The sequence below is a fragment of the Numenius arquata genome, chromosome 4 (assembly GCF_964106895.1).
Source record: "Numenius arquata chromosome 4, bNumArq3.hap1.1, whole genome shotgun sequence".
Lineage (NCBI taxonomy): Eukaryota > Metazoa > Chordata > Aves > Charadriiformes > Scolopacidae > Numenius > Numenius arquata.
This window is the reverse complement of record NC_133579.1, coordinates 38,097,826-38,120,668: the sequence shown is the minus strand read 5'-3', so window position 1 is coordinate 38,120,668 and position 22,843 is coordinate 38,097,826. Positions and strand designations below refer to the sequence as shown.

The window sequence follows — 22,843 nt, the reverse complement described above, 5'->3', positions numbered from 1 at the left end:
ACACCCTGTTGTCTGAGGTGACCAAGATAAGGAGTGATTTATTTATTATTTTGTAATACAAGTTCTGCTTCATTCTGCATTTTGATCGCTTTGTGTTTTTGTCTGCAGTCCCCACCCAAAGGTGCCACCATCCCCTACCGTCCCAAACCTGCCTCTGCACCTATCATTTTTGCAGGTGGCCAGGTAAGAGCAGACACCATTTTGGCTTCAGCTGGAAACCACACCGTCTTGGCCCAACCTCAGCCAGCGCCTGTTAGTTTTCAACATTTACTCTTTTTTGCCTGGTATAGTATTGATGTGCTTTGTCTACTCTGTGTGCTTACAGTTTGCAGGAAAGGAGAACACTGCATTGCAAACTCGATGCAAAGTTGTGATAACTGGTATTTTACCAAGATTTAAAATTAACTTCTGTAATTAAGAAGAGTTTACTTTCTACAAAATGAGGGGTGTTCAAATCGGATGCTCCCTGAATGGGAAAAAACTGCTTATTGTAGGGGTTGTTTTTTTCACTCCTAATTTGCAGCTACACTAGCAGTATAAGCAGTTTTGTCAACTTTTCAGAGATGATCAAACAGCAGGATGTCTCTGCTCATGAAAGGCATAAGATTTCTTTCATAGTTTTCATATTTTTTAGGACCAAATAGTACATTTTGCAGTAAAAATTTGCATACACATAATTTCTGCTGGTTATAGTCCCTCAGAAGCAAGTAGCAGTGGGGTTCTGAGGTTACAGGAACTACAGACGTGCAAGTGCAGACCTTCCTAACCATGGCGTGCAACAGCCTGATTGATAACACAAGGCTTTCTTCTTTCTTTTTTCAAAAGTGTAGTTTTGACAATTCCCCCTTCATCTTAAGCTTTATCAGTCAGGGTTCTTATCTGCCTTTAAAACCCTGTGTGCAATGTGGCTTTTCCTTGTATTTTGATAATGCTCTGAAATGGGTCTGCAACCTGCCACTAAGACATGGTGGGAATTTGCTCAGCCATCGTCCATTTCAGGGAGAATGCCGTTTTAGCAAATGATGAGCCAGCAATGAACACAGCTGATATTCATCCTAAAAACACCATGGGAGGCTAAAAGCAGCACTGCCCAGATATGTGCAAAGGTGTAAGAGTGGGATGCTGCAAGCCCTGCCCAACTCAAGGGGAAATTGGTCTCCTAAATCTGGCCTAGAGGAAGGAAGCCATCTCTCTACTTGGGATTCCTGTATGTGAAGCCTCTCTGTCAGTAAGCCCCTACCCAGCCAAATCTTTTCCCATAGATGACAGCAAGGCCCCTTTTTAAGCAGTTACCCAGGGGGTAGAGCTACTCACCTGCATGATGGAACATTTGCAGGCAAGTCCCAACTCCCTTCCCATTAGCCCAGCCCAGGCCATCACCCTGTTGTGGGCTGTGGGCACAGCAGCCCTAGAGACCATGTGTCACCCCAGTAGGCAATTTGGAGGTCATATGAGAAGCTGTACACAGGGCTCCTGGTGGGGCAGAGGGCAGAAGGTGCTGCTGGTACTACTGGAGGTATGGAAACCCATGCCTTCCGATCTGCCAGTTTGTAAGGAAGCTCCTGCATATCTCAAGCATACATCAAAGCACCATTTCTTCTGAGAGGACCTCGTAAGGAGCTTTCTCTGAATTTTTGTCTCAGGGTTTTACCTTCTACTCTGTTGTGATGTATCTCCAGATTTTCATAATCTGGATGTAATAGCTTTCAATTCCTGGTGTGCAAGTTTACTACTCTCAGTTGTCTTCAAAATAAAAAATCTCCTTTCTTAGTGACCAAGGCTGAATTGAAATTTAAAATAATTTTCCAGAAATTGGTCTATGACTGAAAGTTCAGAATAATTTACTTCATATATATATATGTTTACACTGCAGTGCTTTCCTTTAAGAAATGTGTGTATATACGCAGCAGCCCATGTTACCAGTATCATAATTGCCGCTACCTTCAAAGACTGTCTCTGTATATGATTAGTCAAAAATATTTGAAACCGTTTGCTAGAGTGCTCTCAGCAGTTTGTATAAATAATTGAAAGTGTCCTATTTTAAGATCTAATAGCTTGTCATCTCCAGTTTTATCAGTTGAAAAAGCGTTCTCACTTTTCTAATGCAACCTTGTTGATGTGAAAAAGAGTGTAAGAGACATACTTTCTGTGTGCTTTGAATTTAGTCTCTGAATAAGCAAACTTTTAAAGAAAATTCTTAAGGAATACTTGGGAGTCAGTATGGAAAGGCACTTTAACTAGGTTTCATAAGTGGAAATTAATATTAAAAATAAAATTTTATCAGCAATGTTAATTCCACCCAAACTTTTGGCTACACTATCGGAAGTTATTTTTCCATTCTAAATGATGTCATGGATATCTTGAAAGATTTTGGTTTGTATAATGCTTGTATATCAAGCAACACTAGCAAAATCAAATTTCTAGTTTGCCTTAACAAGTTGGGGTCCTTTTGCTTTAAGTATTGTTTTTAATTGTCTTGTGCTTCTTCAATACTGCACTGCATGACAGAACTAAAAGGAAGCTGAACATTGTCCTGCCCCGCTCTGCTCCTTACCAATATTTTGCATATGCAGTGGCTTAAAAAAAAGTAAATAAATCCAGCACTTCTGCCTGATGAGAACAAATTGGAAATTTCTACCCACTGTGCTACATTGTGATTTAGACGGGTACTCACAGGGTACAGCTTTGCTTTATGTCTCGTAGCACCTTTATGGTTTAAATTGAGGAAGATTTGTAGTCCAGGTCATTCCTGCTGTTACTAATGTCAGTACGTCAGTAGGAAAGTTGCCCTTGACTTTGATGGAAGCAGACCCGTAGCTCATGTCCTTAGTGAAATGTTACAGTACAGATGTCTCCGTAGCCTCTACCAGGCTTGGACTTGGCATGCCCCAGCCACAGAAGGGCACAGTTCCTCTGCCAAGGGGTAAAGCAGTCAAAACCAGTTTTTCTCAACCTAAATCAATCAAATGACCTTTTGGGAGCCTAATAAGCGAAGAACTTTCTTGGTTTTTCGTACCAGGAAAGAAAATTCAAGTCCCATCCGGTCCATGCTGCTTTGACAGTTTTCATTGACAACCCAATAAAAACTAGTCTGAGCTCTGAATGTTAATTATTTTTGTTATTTCTGCAGTTTGTTTGCTTCCTCGTATGTATGCATGGAAGTATGAGGGAGCGGAGTGATGAGGAAAGGACTGACTTCTATTAGTGATTCTATGGTGATCTTTTTGCAGTGGTTTCTTGCTGGCTGGCAGACTACTGCTTGGGAAGCACCCGTGTAAAAGGGGTTCTCTGAGCTGGGTTTGAAGTAAAGCTGAGATCAGAAAGGACACTTGTGATCCAGCATAGAGGCTCAGAGACCAAAGCATGGTTTCCAAACCTGCTGTTTGCTCATGGACCTCAGCTCCCACCCAGCGCCATTGCTACCTCTAACGTCCCCGAGGCTGCTCCTGTGCTTGGCTACGCACAGAGCTCCCACTCGGCAAAGCAGCCTAACATTTGCTTAAGGTTGTCCTCATTTGGTAAAACACTTAAACACATGCTTTTCTTGCTTGAACATGTGCTTGCTTAAGAGCCACTGACAGCAGCGATCCCCTGTTTTGGTGAACTGGAACCTTTTCTTGTCATTTATAAACCGTCTGTAATGGCCATCCCCTGTAGATGCACGTGAGTATGTATGCCCATGATGATCCCATTGAGCCCGAGCAGACATTTCTGCCTGAAAACTGCTCATGTGCATATTTGCCGGATAGCAGCCTTGCTTTATAACAACTTAAAACTAAATGAAACATTTCTTCTCTGGAAGGGAAGTTCTGCTGCAGAAGTGTCCATTAAGCAGTTGGAGCATTAAAGTTTTTAATATCCAAATTCCATTAAATGAATTTTTTTATCATTTGCAGAGGATTCACTACTTTCTAAGAGGCCTTTTGTCAAATAAGCATTTTGCAAACTAAGCTAATCAGCTCTGTTCCTGTTTATAATTCTCCCACTACAAATATTTATACAGTATAATTTGTACTTCTGCTTTCCTGCCTGTCTAAGCACAAGCACATTAAAATTTTTCTGACATGCCGTTCCTTTCAGCAAAGCCCCACAGGACTTAATAGAAAGTTATAAACTCTCTATATTTTTTCCTTTGTAGGCTGCTATAGAGAGTTGAATAGAGCCAGCAGGAGAGACGAAGGGCTGTGCTAACTGGTGCCAGGAGTGATACCGTATCCCTCCTCACTCACATGCTTTCTTCCGATTCCCCCCCTCACCCTGGTGCTGCCAGGAGTGATGGGACTCCCCATTGTGCTCCCATCTCCAAACTGGTGTGCTGACCCCAAGCCAAGGCACTGCAGGACAGGCTGCCATCCAGCACACGTGCTCACCTACTCGCTGGCATGGCAGCCTGGGGCACAGACGTCGGTGGGGTGCACCAGGGCACATGTTTGCTGGCATTAAGCACCTGTGACTGTCAGTGGCCAGAAGAGGTGGCTCAGAGTTGCACACAGCAGTCAGGAGATGGATGTCAGGGCAGGACATCCCCTGGGCAGGCCTGTCCCATCCTTGCTGCCCCAGCATCAGTATCTCCCCACATGCACCAGTGGCGCTGGGTGGATGCGGCAGCAGGGAGGGTAAGGGGCCACCCTCCATGCTCCTCAGCCCCCATGATGTCTCCAGCTCTGCTCCCAGCAGATGGAGCTGGGCTGAAGAGGGGTCCTGAGGACTGGGGTCACCAGACTTCAGGCAGTGGCAGTTGCATCTGCTTGCAAAGGGTGTGCGGGCAGCCCAGCTGAGATCTCCCTGTCCCATGCCAAGCATTATCAAGCAGCACAAGACAATTAGGCTTTGCTCAGTGTTGAAAGCGATGCAGGTGGCATTTGCCTGGGGAGCCAGGGGGAGCCATTCTGATGAGAAGAGGAACTCTGCTTGTCCCACCTGACTGACCTCTGTCTTAACTGTGCTTCTTGTTCTCAGGCGTTCACGATTCAGGGGCAGTACGCCATCCCTCATCCAGACGTGAGTCCTGCGCATGTAAATTACTCCCTATTTCTTCCTCTCCCTCTTATTTGTTCTGGGCAACATTGGCTTTCTACAGTTAGGAATAAAGACACGGCCTAAGGACACCTTTCCTGAAGAACACACTGTAGAGCCAAGTGTTAGCTCAGCTGCATCTCTTACCTTGTGTAATAATTGCTAGAAAGTACAATGGCCCAGGAACAAATGACAGTTATCTTTGTCTTTTTTTGCATGTGATATATTTGAGTTCTTTCAATATGTAATTCTACAGTAATTAGTTAATATTAACAATAGCCATTACATGTAATAACAGTAGAGATGTCATTTTTAACCAGTTTGGAATTTTTTTTCTCTATGGTAGATTAGAATGAATGATTAGCCTTTTTTTTTTTTTCAATATAATTTTAATTAATCCGGTTTTAGAACATGTTAGATGGTTTCTCTGCTCTGAAATAATTCCATTTGATTGGTTAGTTCTAATTTCCCATCCTGCCCTGCAGTTGACCAAGCTTCACCAGTTGGCTATGCAGCATCCCCCCTTTACTCCCCTTGGGCAGACCACCCCTGGTTTCCCTGGTACGTACCCATGACCCCCTGGGGATGTCCTTCTTCTTAACAGCTTTGTTTCCCGTGGTCATTACATCATTTTAATAATAAATGTGGTCAATGACCAGCAATCCTTCTGTTTTTACACATTAATCTGTTCTCCCCTCCCCCTCCCCATGCCTCTGTTACAGTTCCTTTCATCATTACTAAAACGTGCTTTGTTTGTTACATTTATTTAGTCAAAACTGCTTCATTTGTGCCATTGGCTAAAAGCCCTGAGTTTCTTTTGTTCAGTCCTTGTAAAGTTATTGTGGACCATACAGTATGTACCAGTTGGTCCCGAGTGAAGTACTTGGGCGTGCATCTTGTCAAATTTCCAGTTTGGTAACATGGTTCAGAAAGAAGCAAACACAGGAAAAACAGTATGTAATTGTGGTACTGAAATACTGATTAAAGAAATTATGGCACACTGAAACTCAAATTCCTTGTAAGGCCAGATTTCTTAAGAGCATCTGCAATCATCACTGCTGGGATAAGTGCCTCTCTTCCTACTAGAGATGCAGCTATTGCTACAAAATGCAATGGAAATTTAGTTAAATTAAGGACTGCAAATTTGGTCCATACGTATTAAAGCTGAAGCCAAATTCTTGATTCAAGACTGAGAAGTCAGTTAACCCTGCAATAAATATTTTTACTGTACACAACATGCTTGGCATCTAAAAACTTCACAAAACAGAAGTACATATGTACTGGTACATTCTTTGTATGGCAAATAACATTTTATCACATACATCAAATTCTGTCAGCAACTTGATTCTTTTATATTCAATATGAAATAAGCATATGCCGCTCTTAATTGAATGTAAACAGAAGTAAAATGTAGGTGAGTCACTTTTTTGTAGGAGTATTTCTTCTCCATCTTTTCTAGTTGGAAATGAGTATTTTTGACATGTCTTTACAGATAATAATAAAAACCCAAAAAAGAGAAAAGGAGAGAAAGAGAAATGACATCCAAAATATACTTTTGTTTCTTCATGATGTATCTGATAAAATATCTACAAGTAATACTAAGTTGCCTTTCCTAGCTTTATATTTTCCTTATTCTTGTCATTAACATGCTGCTCCTTAATCTTTTCCTGGTTATATTTGTGAGATGTATGTTTCTGTAATGTTAATGTGTGTTAGAGCAGTAATTCCAGTTTTCCTGAGCATTTTCCTTTTGTCCACCCAATTTACAAACAAATGTATGCAGCTTAGAGTATTTTGTACATTTCCCTTCAAAAATTACCCTTCCCAACATTTCTTCCAGCAACTAATCCCACCTATAATTTCCAAATTTTCCTAGGTTAATTTCCTCCTCCTTATTTTAATTTATTAATTTTTCTTTTTCATATCGATGTATTTTATTCTGCTAATTGTTCGCTTGACTTCCACTTTAATTTTCTGTATCTAGAACTCCTGGTAGACAGGTCAAATTTCAGCCATCCATTAATTCCTCAATTGATGTGTTTAGAACAAACTTCAGAGACTGTTTTTAGGGGAAACCCTTCATTTTCTAGAAGCTTTTTATGACCTCGTGGAATCTCGTGTGACATTTATTGCTTTGGTGGGTTAAAGGTTAATTAAAATAAGACTCATTTAAAAGTAGTCCAGCCCTCTGAGTTTTGCATCTCTTGCTTTCTTTTCTGTTTCGCTAGCAGTTCTCTATTTTTCTTTGCTCCTCTCTTTTTCCTTTTTTTTTTTTATTTTCCTTCTTTCTGTATGTTTCCTTCTTTAAAATATCATTTGTTGTGTCTTGCCCTTCGTGCAAACAACCGGCGTAACATTTTCCCTCTGTCCCCTGAATAGGACTGGATGCCACTACTCCAACCAGTTCCCATGAACTTACTATTCCCAATGATGTAAGTGGACCAATAGTCAGTATCACTTTCTCTTCTCTCGCTCCTCTGCCACCGGAGGGGAAACCTCTCATCTTTGGCTGATTTGTGAACACTCGTCCCCAGAATAAACTGTACGGCATTTAGGCTGTTGGGGAGGGGGTGTTAGGGGTTATTGAAATGCTAGACAGAGGCAGCAGAAGTGACCGTCCCCTCTTGTGTCAGGTCTCCAGCGTTGCTGGTTTAGTTGCATGCCGGTGCCGGTGCCGTGGTGCTTCACTGGCTATGTTAAAGCCTTGGTCTCTGCTGCTTGTGGTGGAATTAGATGAGCAATCGAGATTCATCTCCCGGCTGGCGCTAGCAGGGGCGGTCTCAGCAGAAGGTTTAAAGTGGGGGGGAAACATGCAGCCCCATGCGCTATGTGTTGGGCTGGAGTCCTCCATGCCAGGGAGTTGTAGACCCTGCACCACAATGGCTTGTGCTGTGCTGGTCTCCGCTGGACCCCACGCTTATTCAATACTGCATTTTTTTCCAAGCAAAAAAGCGACTTTGATTATGTGAAAGTGTGATATAAGGGTTTATTTGAAAAACAAGGGCTAAAAACATTCCTACTCCAGCAACTGTGGACCAGCTGTGATCGACGGACCCAGTCTCCATGAGCAATATGCTGCTGAATCTTAAAACAGCTACTCAAAATCCCCAACTGATACGCTGCGTGTCATATAAAAATGCCTTCCCCATTTATTCACTTTCATTGCAAATTGATTTTTTTTTTCAGTTTTCATTACAAATGAGTCACTTGGAAAATGGAAGATTTCCCCTCCAGTAAAAAAAGCTTTCAAGCATGAGTGGGATCACAAATAGCAATTATATTACTTAAGAGATACTTACAATATTGTGCAAGCCCTATTAAACTCAGTGGCAATGATTTACAGTAAGAAAAAAAATACAGAATAACAAAGAAGTGAAGGTAAATCTTTTATGAGTGCAGTGATTTCATAAGCTTTCTGTTACTTAAAAGATGTCCTGCTGATTTGTCAGTACCTGCTTTATAACCCAATTTATTGTATGTGGAGAATTTTATGGGAGGACCGTATTTATCCTTACAGTGCAAGTTTTTTAATCTCACTTTCAGGCAGATGTTGTTCTTGTCATCAGTGCTATAAATCCAAGGTCACTCTTCTGGCTTCACTTCTTTCAGGGTTCATAGCAGAGAAAGAGTGGGAGAAAGGTGGCCTCGTGTCCTGTAGTGCAATAGAAAATTTTAAAAACCCATCGGCTTCTCATCTCAGAGGTGTGAAATGCCCCGGCTCAGCACTACCCTCTGAGAAGCAAACACGCATCCGTGTGCTGTTTCCAGCAGAAGGTTTTTCTGGCTGCACAGTGCATGTCTCGCTGTTGCTGCTAAAGGAGCAAAACCAAGGCCAAAGTGGGGTTAGGCTTAGCAACAGCCCACAGGGGCTCCACAGAGGGTGGAAGGGAGTTCTGGTGTTCCTATGATGTCAAGGTGTGCATTAAAGGACCAAAAGCACTTAGTGCTGCCCATGTGTGCTCTGTGTAAGTGTGTGTGTGTGTGCGCTTGTGCAGAGGGGATGAAGGGCTCTCGTGTCCCGTCGGGCATCGGGGTTTACTTGGGAATTTTGCAAGGGGGGAAAGCTATTTGTGCCCCCGGCTGTCGGCAGTGCCCTGCCAGGCTGCCCTGGGGCTGCAGCGGCCCCATCGCCGCTCCAGGCTGGACACGAGGAGTCAAGGGAGATGGAGGTACATGGGGCAGAGAGGGAGCTGGGTGAGGAGGCACCAGCGCCTGTGTTTCATGTGTGCCCCATCCATCGGATGCTGCGGACAGGGGGAGGTCAGAGCGGGAGAGGCAACAGCAGTTGGGCAGCAAACCCTGAGCTGGTGATTTGACTTCACTTTCCCAGTAAGCATCTCCTGGTCCTGGCTTTGATAGGCCAGCAGTCAGTGCCGCGCCGTGATTATACATATGATTGAAGGTGAAGGAAGCTGCAGGCCCTGGCACAGGGCTGTGGCAAGATCCCAAGGCTGCTTGTGGCCAGTCCCCTATCTCCCCCGACTCCAGGAATCCCCTACTACAACTCAGTGGCTTTCTCATCATATATAGTTATGTGTGCAAAAGTCCAGTACGTATGAGAAGAACACGAGACCTGCAAATATCTAAATGCTCTGCAGATACTAGAGAAGTCAGTGTATTATCTTCATGTGTGATACACATTTTTAAAAACCAAGATAACGATAAGCACAAAAAGCCGAAGCCTCAGTAAGAATCTGATGGAGCAAAATCAGATATAAAGAGAATAAAGAGCTCAGACTTTAGCCCAGTCTACAGAAAGTAGATATCAATACCCATTTACACTTTGCATAGCTTCATATTAAAATAAATTTTCCTCACTCCCTCTGGCATTAAGGCAGTAACAGATTTTTTTTCTGTTATTAATAATTAGCGTAACAACATCATGCTGTTTTCTTCATACAGTATGCTGATAATTGCAACTAACCTATTGCTCAGTAAGAAAGAGAGACCAGAGAAAAAAGAAATGCATTTTACAGAAAGCTATTTTCCATAAGTAAAAAGCCCAGGCTTCCTCTCTAAATGGTAAATTCAAAAGATTTGCCTTTCTAGGTTTTCTTACAAGTTGTGGGTATATCCAAAAAGAGAACAGAGGGCACATTTCTCCAGGTCCCTCTCAGACTCACTTTAGTCCTTATCTAGGATCTCCTTTTCTTCATCAAAACCTCTAATAGGGGCATTTGTTTGCCTTTCTTTCCTTGCTGGGATCTTGTCTGGCCTCCCGCTGCTGCTGAAGTGACACAATAGAAGTATGTTTCACACAAATCCCAGAATAAAGTGGCATAATAGTGGCAGGTACTGACGGGAATGGAAGGGATGGTATCCCTGGGTGTAGCTGATTTGGCACAGATAGCATGTCTTAGGATTTTGTGATCCAATCCCCCAAAATGGCCATTGAGACTAAACGAACAAACCAATAATACAAAAAATATGTCTCATTAAAAATTATGTATATTTTGCATATCTGTAGGAGAGACAGGAAGAGGCAAATAACATAAAAACAACTTCCCCCTCAGAAAACACCAAGAACGTTTTCAGAAAGCTATAAATCTGATCAATACTCCATAGAAAAAATCCAACGAAGTTGGAAATGGTATACCGAAGAACTACCTTTATTTCCCCTTGGAGTCAGAAGTACTTCCCTGCAAACGATAGAGAGGGACTCACATGTGGAAACTGCTCTCAGAGCCACCCACAGCGAAATCCAGTGTTGGCTCCATGTGGTGCTCCAAGGCGGTCCATGTGGCACTAACTCTTCCACCAGCGGCCACTGAGGGGACTGAGCTCTTTGTAGATCCCCCATCCACCGCCTGCATGGGGGAAGAATTGACAGAAGCCTTAAGGAGAAGATTAGGGCAGCATCTGACCCTAGCTGTGACTTCCTGCAAGGCCACCCACCACCTACTCATTACAGGAAAAGCACGCCTCGCCCTCCCTACAGTCCTGGATCAGGAAATCCCTCTTCCAGAAAAGCCCTGAGAATAAGTGCCATGTTCTTATAAAACTAAGCTGCTGGATAAGTCCATCCCTGGCTCAGAAACTTTCCAGTTGAGATGGTTTAAAAGCAATGGTTAGGTGAAGACTTAATAATCCACAGAAGACATGTTGGGAAAGGTCCTGCAACAGTGTGAGTAAGAGCACTTCTACGGAAGGTAAGGGACCTGTGGATTCAACCTCTATAAATTTACTTTTCTGCTGAGAGCCTCCCACGTAATAGAGAAATAACGCCCGAAGTAAAAACACAGAATTAACCAAATTCTGTCAACTAGGCATGTCTAAGGAGGTGTGTTATCAAAAAAAGCAATTTTTAACACTTTTGATATGTTTGATTTTTGTCTTCCCTTAATCTAAGAAAACGGCAATTGATTCCTCAAGTAGACCTGTCCAAATGAGGTCAAGAATCAGTAGAAAGACTTCACAGTCTTAATATTCATCAGAAGCAAAGTGTGACCTTTGGTGGAACAAGGCACTTTTGAGCATGAAAAGTAATTTCTCCCAGAACCACCTACTGCTTACTTTAGGGAACAGGATGGGAGATGATGTTGGGCCCCCAATAAACTGAAACGCACACAAATCTGCAGAGTCATTTGGGTTTCAAAACAAGTAACTAAAAGGCTCATTTCTGAAAATCATTTCTCAGTTTTCTGTATGCCTTCTTGCAAAGCATGTGAAATCATTATAGCCCAGATTTTACATTATCCTGGCAAGGAAGGTGAAGTTTAATTGTTATTATTGGTTTTTAAGAGGCACAGAGTATTTAAGCATCTCTTTCCAGGTCCTGCAGTAAGTCTGTAAAGAACTGATACCTCAGATTATTTCTCCCCATAGAGTACTCTGCCCCTGCATTTCTGACTGGGAAAAAAAAAAAACCAACCCAACCCAAACCTGGAACTAAGCAAGCCTGTATCTCTATGGAAAGCGATTGAATGGTCTCCTTCATGATGAGCATCTGCTTGCTCAGCTAAGCCAAAGCCCATGGACTTGCTCTGGTTTGGCAGCGGGGAACCAAGGAGAACCACGTGTACCTGCAGATGGGTATGGTCAACCTCTCTGCTCCAGACAGCAGATATCCATTTGCAGAGGCTACTTCCTTGGCCCTTTTTACCAGCACTACATTCATTATAAGAAGGGAATCTGATTTTTTTACCAATATTTAAAAAGGAAGTGAGCTCCATGCCACTTTCTGTGTGACAATCAATACTCTGCAGCATTGGATTTGGATAATAAACTACAAAGTAAAAATCTGATTGCTGCACAGTGCTGTGCAGAAGTAATGCAGTGTGATGGACATAGAGGAACAAACCTGTAGGAAACACCCAGCAGAAAGCTATTGTATTAGTTTCTGTCAGTGACTTTAGCATTATAGGGGAGAAAAAAACCCCATATTTAGCATTTATATTTAGAATTATGGGGAAGAAAAAAAAATGGGAAAAGGGGACCTGAACCAGAGATGGCATATTAGAAGAGACGATAAGCATCAAGAGTTGGAGGGGGGTGATCACAGTAGACCTTCCAGTTCCACTTATTAAGAGTCCAGACTCCTGATTCAGTCCTGTTTACATTGATACCAGCTGAACTTTACTGAAGGACAGAGTAAAGCCAGAAAAAGGCAAAAAGCAGAATCCATGTTTTAGGGTTGTTTTGTTTGGGTGGGTTTTTTTGGCATAAGGAGAAATGAGGTACACCGAGGTAGGGAAAGACAGATCTGAAGCGGTGTAGAGAAAGTGAAAAGGGAGCAGATTTTTCCTGGTGCTCGCAGTCCAAAGAGGGGTCATCAGCTGAAATTTTGAGGTGTATGGGCAAATACTTGCACGCAAAACACCAGCAAGCTCTGCAGGTCACTGCTATGGCCCTTCTTGGGCAGCAACAGGAGAAATGGGTTCAAAAAGAAATTGTCACGACACATGGACTATTGAGCATAAAGGCAGAGATACCAGCTGCTGCTCAGGTAGTCTGTAAGCCTTAGATGGGAATTTGGGATACCCGTGGAAACTTTGTTTTATACCTCATGCAGTTTTTATCCTTTTTTTTTGTAAACATGTGCTATGGTCACAATCAGAGACAGGCTGCTGTGGTGCACACCTGATCTGAGCTGTTCTGAGCTCAAGTCTTGAGAGAGTTAACATAAATACGCATATACATACACATATTATGTGTGTGTGTGTTTGTATGTACATATGTGTATATTATATATATTATACATATATATTTATAGTATATGTATTATACTACAGTGGATAGTAGGCTTGGTATAGTCTATAGGAGGTTTGGCTTCTCTCTCACACGGGCCAGCTTTATCACTTGTTTTCTGGAGGATTTCCTCTTGATTTATTCTGTGAGTGAGAGTAAGGCTCACTGTATGTTGAGCAAACAGGTGAGCACCAAAAATAATGCAGCACCTAAAGTCCTTGAAAACAGCTGTATGTTTGCTGTCCTCCGCATTCCCTAACTCCGTCTACTGAGCTTGGAAAAGCAGCAAACCTGTGTTTGTGGAACACGCAGCATTGCATGCAAGGCAGCAGCTTTCAACATTTGGGGATCCTTGATTTTGTGGTGAGGGACTTTTGTGGGAGTGAATTACACATAGCCTGCCAAATCATGTGAGATGGCCAGCTACAGAATGACAGGGGGGCAGCTGACACCATTAGAAAGGTCAGTCTTGGAAAGAGGTATGTGTTTGGGTGCAATTTGACATGGCTTCATCCCAAAGCAAGGCAGGGCAGGTGTTTTTATGTAAAACCAAATGTCTATTGCCTGATTGATCAAAGCTTTGTAGATGAAAACCAGTCCCTTGAACTTCTTCGAGAACCCATCAGCTCTTAAATATTCAGATACTGCACGAATTCCAGCACAAGTAATACGTAATGGGAAAGGCACCCCAGAAAAAGCACCCCAGCACCGCTGTCCTCCCTGTGTTGCAAATGGGGAATTGTATTCTGCATGAGCTGCAGGTCGTGCCACAGCTTGCAGAGCATGTTCAAACAGCCCATTGTCACAGCAACAAAGGGTGACTTTGGAGAGCTTCAGTCAGAAGGCAACTGAACCTCTCTTCCAAATGCTTGAACCACCAATGTCCTTGACTGGCCGGGACTGAATCCTCACTTCCTAACTCAAAGTCAGCTAGGAGATGGCAAATTCTTTGTACTGACCCACCTGGGTTACAAGTCTCATTGGAGGACCACCAGCACATACAAGTGGCAGCCTCCTGAGTGACCCTGCAGATCCCCCCTCAGAGCTGGTGAACCAGACATGTAAGACTATGTCTCACAACCTGCCTGAAGAACCAGCAGTCCCACACAGTTCCTCTGTTTTGAGTGGCACAATGACAACCACAGCTGTGAACTGGACTGCTTGAAATCCTTCTAAATAATATATTGTTATATATTTTTGCATGCATTTTACACCAAATAATTTTATCAGATTTCCCCTTCTGCTTTGGACAGACTGAGGGAATATGTGCATTCTACATTTTCCTGTTGACACTTAGGACATAATTATTAAAGCAACCAGAAACATATTCAGATCTGCACATTAGATGCTGGTTGTGGCAGAAGGAAATACTGGCAGCCTCCACTCCTGTTGGCCATTTCAAGCCACTTCGATATCAGGAGGGACAGCTCTGGCCAGCATTTAAGTAAACATGACCCATGGTTTTTCCCCTCTCTGTGCTCCATTCTGCTTCTGCAGTAGTGAATGCTTCTGACCAGATTTGGGTAAATTATACCTATAGAATGGCATGCAAATGATTCACAGGATCAAAATTATGGAAGTCCATCACCAGGTTTTAACAGATAAGAGTAGATCTAGTGCTGCCAGCTTTGCTGCACAATGATGCTCTGGTAGGACTGCCTTTGCTTTCCTCACACTGATGAAAGCCAAACCCCACCACTGGCTGAGTCTGGTCCTACCACCTGTGCTCTGGGTGCTCTTCTCTCCTGCTTCACTTCACTACCTGCAGACCATGAAGGCCAGGGAGATAGAGGTGTAGCAAGCGGACACTTAGGGATCCCTGTGCTGCTGTCAGTTGGCATATGCAGGCATGTTCATGTGCGCAGAGAGACTGGCTAGAGGCTTTCTGGTGAAACTCACAGAGGTCCTCTGCACTGGCACCTGCAGTCACGCACTAAGACAGGTCCTCGTGATAAGGACAGGGAGCTCAGTGAGACCCTCCTGTTTGAACAGGATGGGAAATCCTGTGTGCGTTTCCTGAAACCCCATTTCTCCCCCTCGTGGGTGCTCCTCATGTGCTTGGTCTCTGTTTCGGCAACCTGGGTACCTGCTTTGACTTTCTGCTTGTCCCTGAGCATGAAGCAAGGATTACATTGGGGGCTTTTTCTTCTTTTGATAAAATGTCTGGGCAACGTGAACCTGTGTCTGGCAAGATACTCTAAGTACTACAGTACCATAAAGGGTAACACATTAGGGCCTGAAGCAGCAGGAGCGGTGGGAGGGGAAGACAGTCTCTGCATCTTGGATGCCCTTCTGCCCAACTGGCAACATCATCCCAGTGGCAACAGACCTCTAGAGCGAGGTTTCCATTTTCTACCCATTCTGGCCATCCTGAGCTTCTCAGCACCCACCCTTCCTTAACACAAAACAAAAGTCCCCCTCTTCACCCTTAGAGAAGCCGAAACATCTCAGCCTCAGCTGCTGGCTTGGTGCCCACTTGCTCTTTGGGGGCACCCTTTGGGGTGCCGGAGGAGCAGCACCCCAACACAGCTGTCACACTCCCTTGCCCCAGCTGCGGCGGCAGCGCTTACCTGTGCTGCTAAACACTTTCTCGAGGTCTTGCACACAGACTCCAAAAGCTTGTGACTCCACCAAGAGCATTTTAAAAGTTGAAGATAATTGAAGATAATAGAAAAAAATACAGTTTTACCAAAAAAAGAAAAATGAGGGGATCTAGGGACACACACAGAAAAAACTCAGGCTCAGTTTTATTCACGAAATAGGGGTTTTGGTAAGTTTCTGTAACGGAACACAGGCAAATTTCAGTCTCTTGCTACGCCTGCTTCTGCCTGCAGTTACAGACCTGTAAATCCCACTGACTTTAATAGAACAGGACCTGGCCGAGCTACAACCAGGTGTGCCCAGGGAGGTCTAGGACGAGCTTTGGATGGTCAGCCTGGCTTCCAGCTGCTATTCTTGGCTTGCTGCTGCCACCACCGGCAAGTCAGGCTGGGCTGTGTTTTGTATTTGTCAGCACCACGGCACGCTGTCACTTTCTGCCACGGAAGACAGCTAAATAATCTGATATTGAGTTGATAACCATGTAGCAGCGAAACTTGATTTAGAGGCATAAGACCATAGGGCCAATAGACTGCACTAGTTATTCCTTCCAAACAGCACAGCAAAAATCTTTTGTTCTGATATTGAGCTTTTCATAACCGTGTTTTTAGCAATGCTACAAACTGCAGTTAAGTGGTTTTTGCTTGTGTCTGTGGCACTAATCTCAGTCTTTGTCCCGCTCCAGTTAATAGGCTGCATTATTGGCAGACAAGGCAGTAAGATAAATGAAATCAGGCAGATGTCAGGAGCGCAGATCAAGATTGCTAATGCCACAGAAGGCTCCGCAGAACGACAAGTTACAATCACAGGATCCCCTGCAAACATCAGCTTAGCACAGTACCTCATTAATGCAAGGTAAGTTTGCTTTGTAAGTGATAATGCTTCTGCAAGAATGCTCTGTCTGCTCTCCAGCAAATGTCTGTCCTGGATAGATCCACAAAGTTGCTTCGCAGTGTCCATTTTGCATAGTATTATTCAATTCCTAATGATTTGTAAAGCCTGTATCATTAGAAGCTGTGTTTGCTGTTGGCTTATATGGAAAGGAGCTTAATCTGGTGCAATTCCAGGTACATGTTGAATGACAAAAGGTAAAAAAAATGAAGACTCACAATAGCATCCTCCTAAAATATAGGTGGATAAATTAAATGAAATGACAGTCATAAATTCATTAGAAGAAAATACTTTTCACAGACCCATTTTACTGTCCTAAATGGCAAATATAGTGAAACAAATTGCAAAACAGATTTAATTTCCTAGCTGCAAATTGCCACTCAGAGTTGATATTAAACTGGCATTTGGTTGCTAAAGAGGCACAGGATTTATTTTTTCGAAGACAGCATGACAAATTTGTAAAAAGTATTCCCTAATGAGACGGGGTGAGGCTGTCTGCCTCTCCACTTCCCAGTGCCCAAATTAATGAAAGCACTGGCTGTTTAGCCAAACCACTGTGATGGCTTTAGCCTCTATCAGTTTTTATATGATTATTTAGAAAAATATTAAAATTGATACCACCTTTATTTGCAATTATTCTGAGAAGAAAGTGCAGTGGATATAGTGCTGTCTCATAGATCTGCTTGTAAATGGTGGATCAAGGCAATATATTGTGGGGAGGGGGAGTATCTATGTGTTTCGTTGCCTTTTTTTTTTTCCGTTTCTTTTTCCCCCCCAAAATACTGTGATATGAACCAAGCTTTGTGTTTAACTATGTTTGCTGTTAAGGTAGTAGAAAGTATGTGATTTGTATGGGGGGTGGGGGGACAGGGGCTGTAGTCATAGCAGGTCTACAGTCTCCTCCCGTCCAGCCTCCTCTCCAGCCCAGTCCTGCAGTGCATCACTGCAAGCCACTGCAAATGTCTTAATGGAGGAAAAGGATGTTTGTGCAGCTCTGTGTTACAGCAAACAAAAATATTGCTTTTTTATAATTCATTTTGAAAGTAGTTTCCTAGAGAAAGATATATTGAAGGGTGGCGTCGTGAAGCCTATAAGCGTTTTCCAGAATCCTATATCAACCTACAACTCCTTTGATTATATTCTTTGTAGCAAATATAAGTCAATTCCGTAAGCCCTGTAATCAAATAAAAATGTGTTCCCTCCTTTAACCCTTAAGGATATGTTCTTCTCTTGGTGTTCAGGGATTCCCCACACATCGAGACGAGAATAGACCCCTTCATTTTTAGTTGCACAAACACCATATGGCATGCATCTGGATCTCAGAAGATAACAATTTAAGATCTTCAAGACAGCTAAAGCATGCAAATAGAATAATGCACTTATTAATGGAGTTGCAGTGAGCTGCTCACCAGAGACAGAAACTCTAGTGAACAAACTTCTGTTTGACTCACTTTAGAAAAGTCTGTGAACTCTCACACTTCTGTTTATTACTGTTTAATGATTCTTTTGATGGAATGGGATATATATGAGGTCTTTTAACATACTTTGGCAAAGAAGACTTCTCATCAGTCATATACCATGGATACTCTATCTATACCCTGTGAAACCAGAAACAAAATATTTTCTTCCTGTTGAATTTCTAGATAGAAGTCATTTGTTACCATCATCTACAATAAACCATCATATATTATTATGTACCATGTGTTGAAACTGTATTTAGATCAAGTGGCTTCATTTGTAAATGAAGACTCTTACAGTAATGTATAATAAATTAAGCTCTAAGGTAACATAGGACATTAAGGTGGCTTTTTCATTTTAAAAAGTGACACTGTTCCAGATTTCTCCTTTCACAAGAGAAACTCCCGTCCAGTTAGGTGCCACCACAGCAGGAGTGCGAGTTCGCAGTCGCACCAGAGGAAGAACTGAGAAACTTTCAGGCAAGAAGGAGATTGGCTCAAGCTGGGGTTTAGGGGCTCAGGCAGGTTTCTGAGAGGCAGATCAAGGCTGCTGCTGCCTGTGCCCACTGGGAGCCAATTTCAGTGTTTGTCAGTCCTAAACCTGCCACAAGTACTGCCGTCTCTATTTTAACAATGTTGGCATGAAATAAACAGTTTTGGGAAAGAGCTGAGTACAGTACCTAGGCTGCCCAAGATACAGTCTGGTATGTCAAAATAATAATAAGAATAATGAAAAAGCTGTATAAGCATTCAGGGTAAGGTGGACTTTTTTTTTTTTGTCTCCCCCACAAGATCTGTCATTCTCATGGATTTGGTTTCCAGGGCCAGTATTCCTGCATAAATCAGTGTCCCATAGCAGCATAGGATATAAGGAAAAAAAAAAAAAAATCTGTCCACTGTATTCCTGAAACAAACTGTGTGTATCTATAGAATAACAAATTATTCTATAGATGGCCAAAGTTGCCATCTATCGAATATTTTATCAAGTTGTTTTAAGGCTTTTATTGCAATCTGGTGTTGAATACGCAGATAATATACTCTAAATTATAGCTGTGTAAATACATTGATACAATATCAAGGCAGAGATTTAAATCTTTTTGAAGTATTGTTTTGATTCTGTACTGATTACCCGAGCGCTGACCTCTGTATGAGTAGAACATGTCCTAGCTTGTTTGCAATAGAAGTGTCTTTTTTTTCTGTAAAATCTTCTGTCTTTTAACTGGTCTCCACTGTAGTAATGGGATTTTCAATATCTATTTTCATCTTCTACCTTTTGTTAAGAATGAACCAGAGTTTAGGTTTCCTGTGTAATATTTGACTTTGGCTTATAAATGGATTGTAGCCAGCAGCACTTTCTCCTTGTTAAAGAGCAGTTTCCTGAAATATTTTTTACTGTCATTTTGATGAAAGGTTAATTCACAGAACTGACAGGACCACCAAAGCCACACTCGAGCTTTATTCCTTTCACCAGTTTTGGGTAATGCAGGATGTGGCCTTCGGTGTATGTATTCATAAAGAGCGTTTCTTCAAAGGGACCGTGTAAAATTGGCGCCTGAAATTCCATATGAAGGCTGCCTCATCAGCTTTCGCATTCAGTTTTGTTGCATCTAAAATTGGTTTGGGAAATGGCCACTGTCACAGGACAGCTGATAGCTAACCTGATGTAATTTATCCTTACTCATTACCACCAGTAATAAAGGTGAAGCAGGGCAAATTATTGCTTTAATTGTACCTGTGCGAGTACACCAGAGACAGGGAGTTTGAGTGGCTGCTACCAACACCGGCATTTAACCTGTGGGATCTAGTCTCCCTGCTGCTACAGGAAAAAGCTCAGGCTCAATTCCCCCCCCCATATCAGTAAGAACTTTTTTGGGGTTTTTTTTAAATGCAAGGCAGGCAAATTTGGAGTCACTGAAACACTGCCTTTTTATATGCCTCCCTCCCAGAATAATCCTGAGTTAGAAACATGAAAAAAAGAAACCCAACTGTATAAACTGAGTTTTTCAAAACCTACTAAAGTATCACCATGTGACTCCTACACCCCAAGTTGAGGATGTGCACTGGAGTTGGATTCACCGATTCAGTATTCTTGATGTAAATCCCACTGTGTGAGTAGATTGCAGGTAGCAGGGCTAACAGCCCAAGGATGCTCTTCTCTCTGCAAAGAACAACTCTGCTGCCAGTGTTAGAAAAATTCTGAGCTGATTGTCCATGGAGACAGATAAACACCGCAGGGTAGGAAAACCAAAGCTTTACCTCCCACAAATGGGTCTGCATTTCACGCAGTCGCCCTCTTCCCCTCCCAGCCCTTCGGAGAAACCGTGCGCCTTCCAACTTCCTAGCTAAACCCGCCGAGGAGTTAATTCTCCGAGAGCCCTCTCTATTTTGCAGGGAGGAGAGGAACTCAGCACTCAAGTGTTTCCCTCTCCCCTCCGCACTCCTCTCCCCAGCTCAGACCCACTTCAGATATCCTTTAGACTTGCCTTCAGCAGCAGTGCTTTGGGAAGCTGTAGACCAACATCCCCATCCCCTATTTAGTGCTGGTTGATCGCCTGCATCCTTGCCCTTGCTCAAAGCAGGGTCATTGCCTTTCTCTGGCCGTGAATAGACCAGGGGTTCTCAAAACCACTTGTAAGTCTAAGGTGAGGAAAAGCAGGGGCTCTTCCCAGCCCCAAGTAAGGTGACCACACTCCCCTCCCAACCTGTAGCCTGGCTACAACTGCTCTCTGAGCCTGCAGACCCAGTGTCAACCGGGACCAGCACAAACCCTGTGCTGGGAAACTTCCATGGGCCTGATGAGATTTGATAAGAAAGTGGGAGGTCCTCTCCAGGGCCAGCCGGTGGCTCTCTGGCACTCCACTCTGGGAGGGAGAAGCTGCTGCAGCTCCTCAGCTCACCTCAGGAGAAAGCCCAGGAGCCTGACGTTAGTAATTACTGAAAAAAAACCCCACCCAAACTTGGAATTAATACATGTATAACTGTCGCTAGCAAAGATTTCTTACCCATGGTCTCATTTATATATTAGGCTGCCCTGCCTCCAAGCTGGTCACATGCAAAATGCATCCTGAAATTAGTATTTAGGTTGTTTGCCGACCCAAAAGCCAGCACACAAGCTGCAACAAACAAACGGCAAATGGAGATTTTTATCTAGGTAAACATTTTGTCATGTGAAAAAAAAACAAACAGCGCGTCCTTGGAATTACTGTATTTTAATGTCTAAAAATGTACAGCAAAGCCTAAGTACCTGGGCCAAACTCATGTCGCCTGCTGATGGGTGGAGTTAGACTAAAGTGAAGGTGGTTTGATACCTACATCATCCAAATAGCCCATCACTGCCTTGGGCTCGGAGGTCGGGTAAAGCTGAACGTCCTTGTGCTGCTGGGGTCCGTGTGACGATGTGTGTGTTGTATCCATGTAGTACCTTGTCTGTCAGCTGGTAAGCTCTTTTATGTTCACTGTAACCACTGCCACAAGCTCAGCAAGGATACCGCTGCTGTGAAAGCTGGGGTGTTTTTCAGTCTTCCTTTTTTCCTAATTTCCTTATAATTAGATTGCATAAGTATTTTGTTGTGATTTAAAAAAAAAAAAAAAAAAGAAAAGTCTGGGGAAAGTACAAATTGAAGTGAACACACTGGCTAATCAGGTTTGTTTTATATGAAAAATGCACATTGACCTCACAGTGAATGAAATGACAAACTAACTTTCTAAAAAAAAAAAAAAATCCAAACCAAAACGTTATGCTCTAGATGGAAGCAGCAAACCATTGCTCACTTTCCTCTCATCCTAGCAAAATGACAAAGGGTACTATTTATGTCACAAAATTGACAAATTGGAAAAAAAATTACCAAAACCCCCCGCGTCCCCCTTTCAAAAAGATCGTAATTTTGAAAAGCAAAATTCACCATCTCAGTGCTGGGGAGTAAACTTCATAGTTATTTTAAGTTTTCTTTTAAGTTTTGTTTTTTCCATCTTTTTGCCATTACCTGCATTCCTTAGATTTCTTTTTTTCATATGTAAAATGAACTAGCAAACCCCTCCCGAACCTCTCCTTTTTTTTCTTTTTTTTTTTTTTGGAAAGAACTTTAGAGTCTCAGTAATGTTTTCACCATCGAATCATGAGAAACCCTTTTGTTATTTCTCTTCTTTAACACATAACATGTTCCTCCTTTGACCCTCATTTTTCCCTTTTTTTCTCTCTCTTCCCCCCTCCCTCTCGTCTGTGCCCCCTTCGTCCACCGATCTAATCCTGCCCTTTCGTGGTTGCTCTCCCGCCCTTCTTCCCTCCATCCCTTTCCTCCTCCTCCTCCTCCTTCCTCCCGGCCCCACCGCCCTGGCTGGACCCTCCCAACCTGTTTGTTCCTCTTCCTCTCTTCGTTTGCAGCTTAGAGATGGCTAAAGTCAGCACCCAGACCGCTTCCGTCACGACCCCTGTTGACCTCAACATGAACCTCTCTCAGTCTGCCACCCCTACCTCCACCCCCACCTCCATGGCCGTCCTGGCGGCCGCCTCCGCCGTTGCCGTCAGTTCCCCCCCTCCCCTACCAACTCTGCCAACCACCCACTATGCCGTTCCTGTCTCCAGTCTGCTTGGCATGAAAACTGTCCCACTCCTGGCACTAAATGCCGCGGCCGCCGCGGGGGCCACGGGGAGTTTGTCCGCTTACACTGCCAAAATTCCTTCGACGAGCGGGGTT

At 43.2% G+C, this 22,843-nt stretch overlaps 1 protein-coding gene across 3 annotated transcripts in view; it reads left to right on the top strand.

The window, feature by feature from the left end:
• LOC141463991 (poly(rC)-binding protein 3-like) overlaps nt 1–22,843 on the top strand; it is a 149,173-nt gene that overhangs the window by 112,013 nt on the left and 14,317 nt on the right. For 2 of the 3 annotated variants that reach the window (XM_074146700.1, XM_074146702.1), the window contains 5 exons: nt 109–252; nt 4,960–5,001; nt 5,502–5,577; nt 7,396–7,448; nt 16,487–16,656. In XM_074146700.1, the coding sequence (XP_074002801.1) occupies nt 109–252; nt 4,960–5,001; nt 5,502–5,577; nt 7,396–7,448; nt 16,487–16,656 (485 nt within the window). The remainder of the gene's footprint in view (nt 1–108; nt 253–4,959; nt 5,002–5,501; nt 5,578–7,395; nt 7,449–16,486; nt 16,657–22,843) is intronic. The other variant, XM_074146703.1, reaches the window with a different exon arrangement.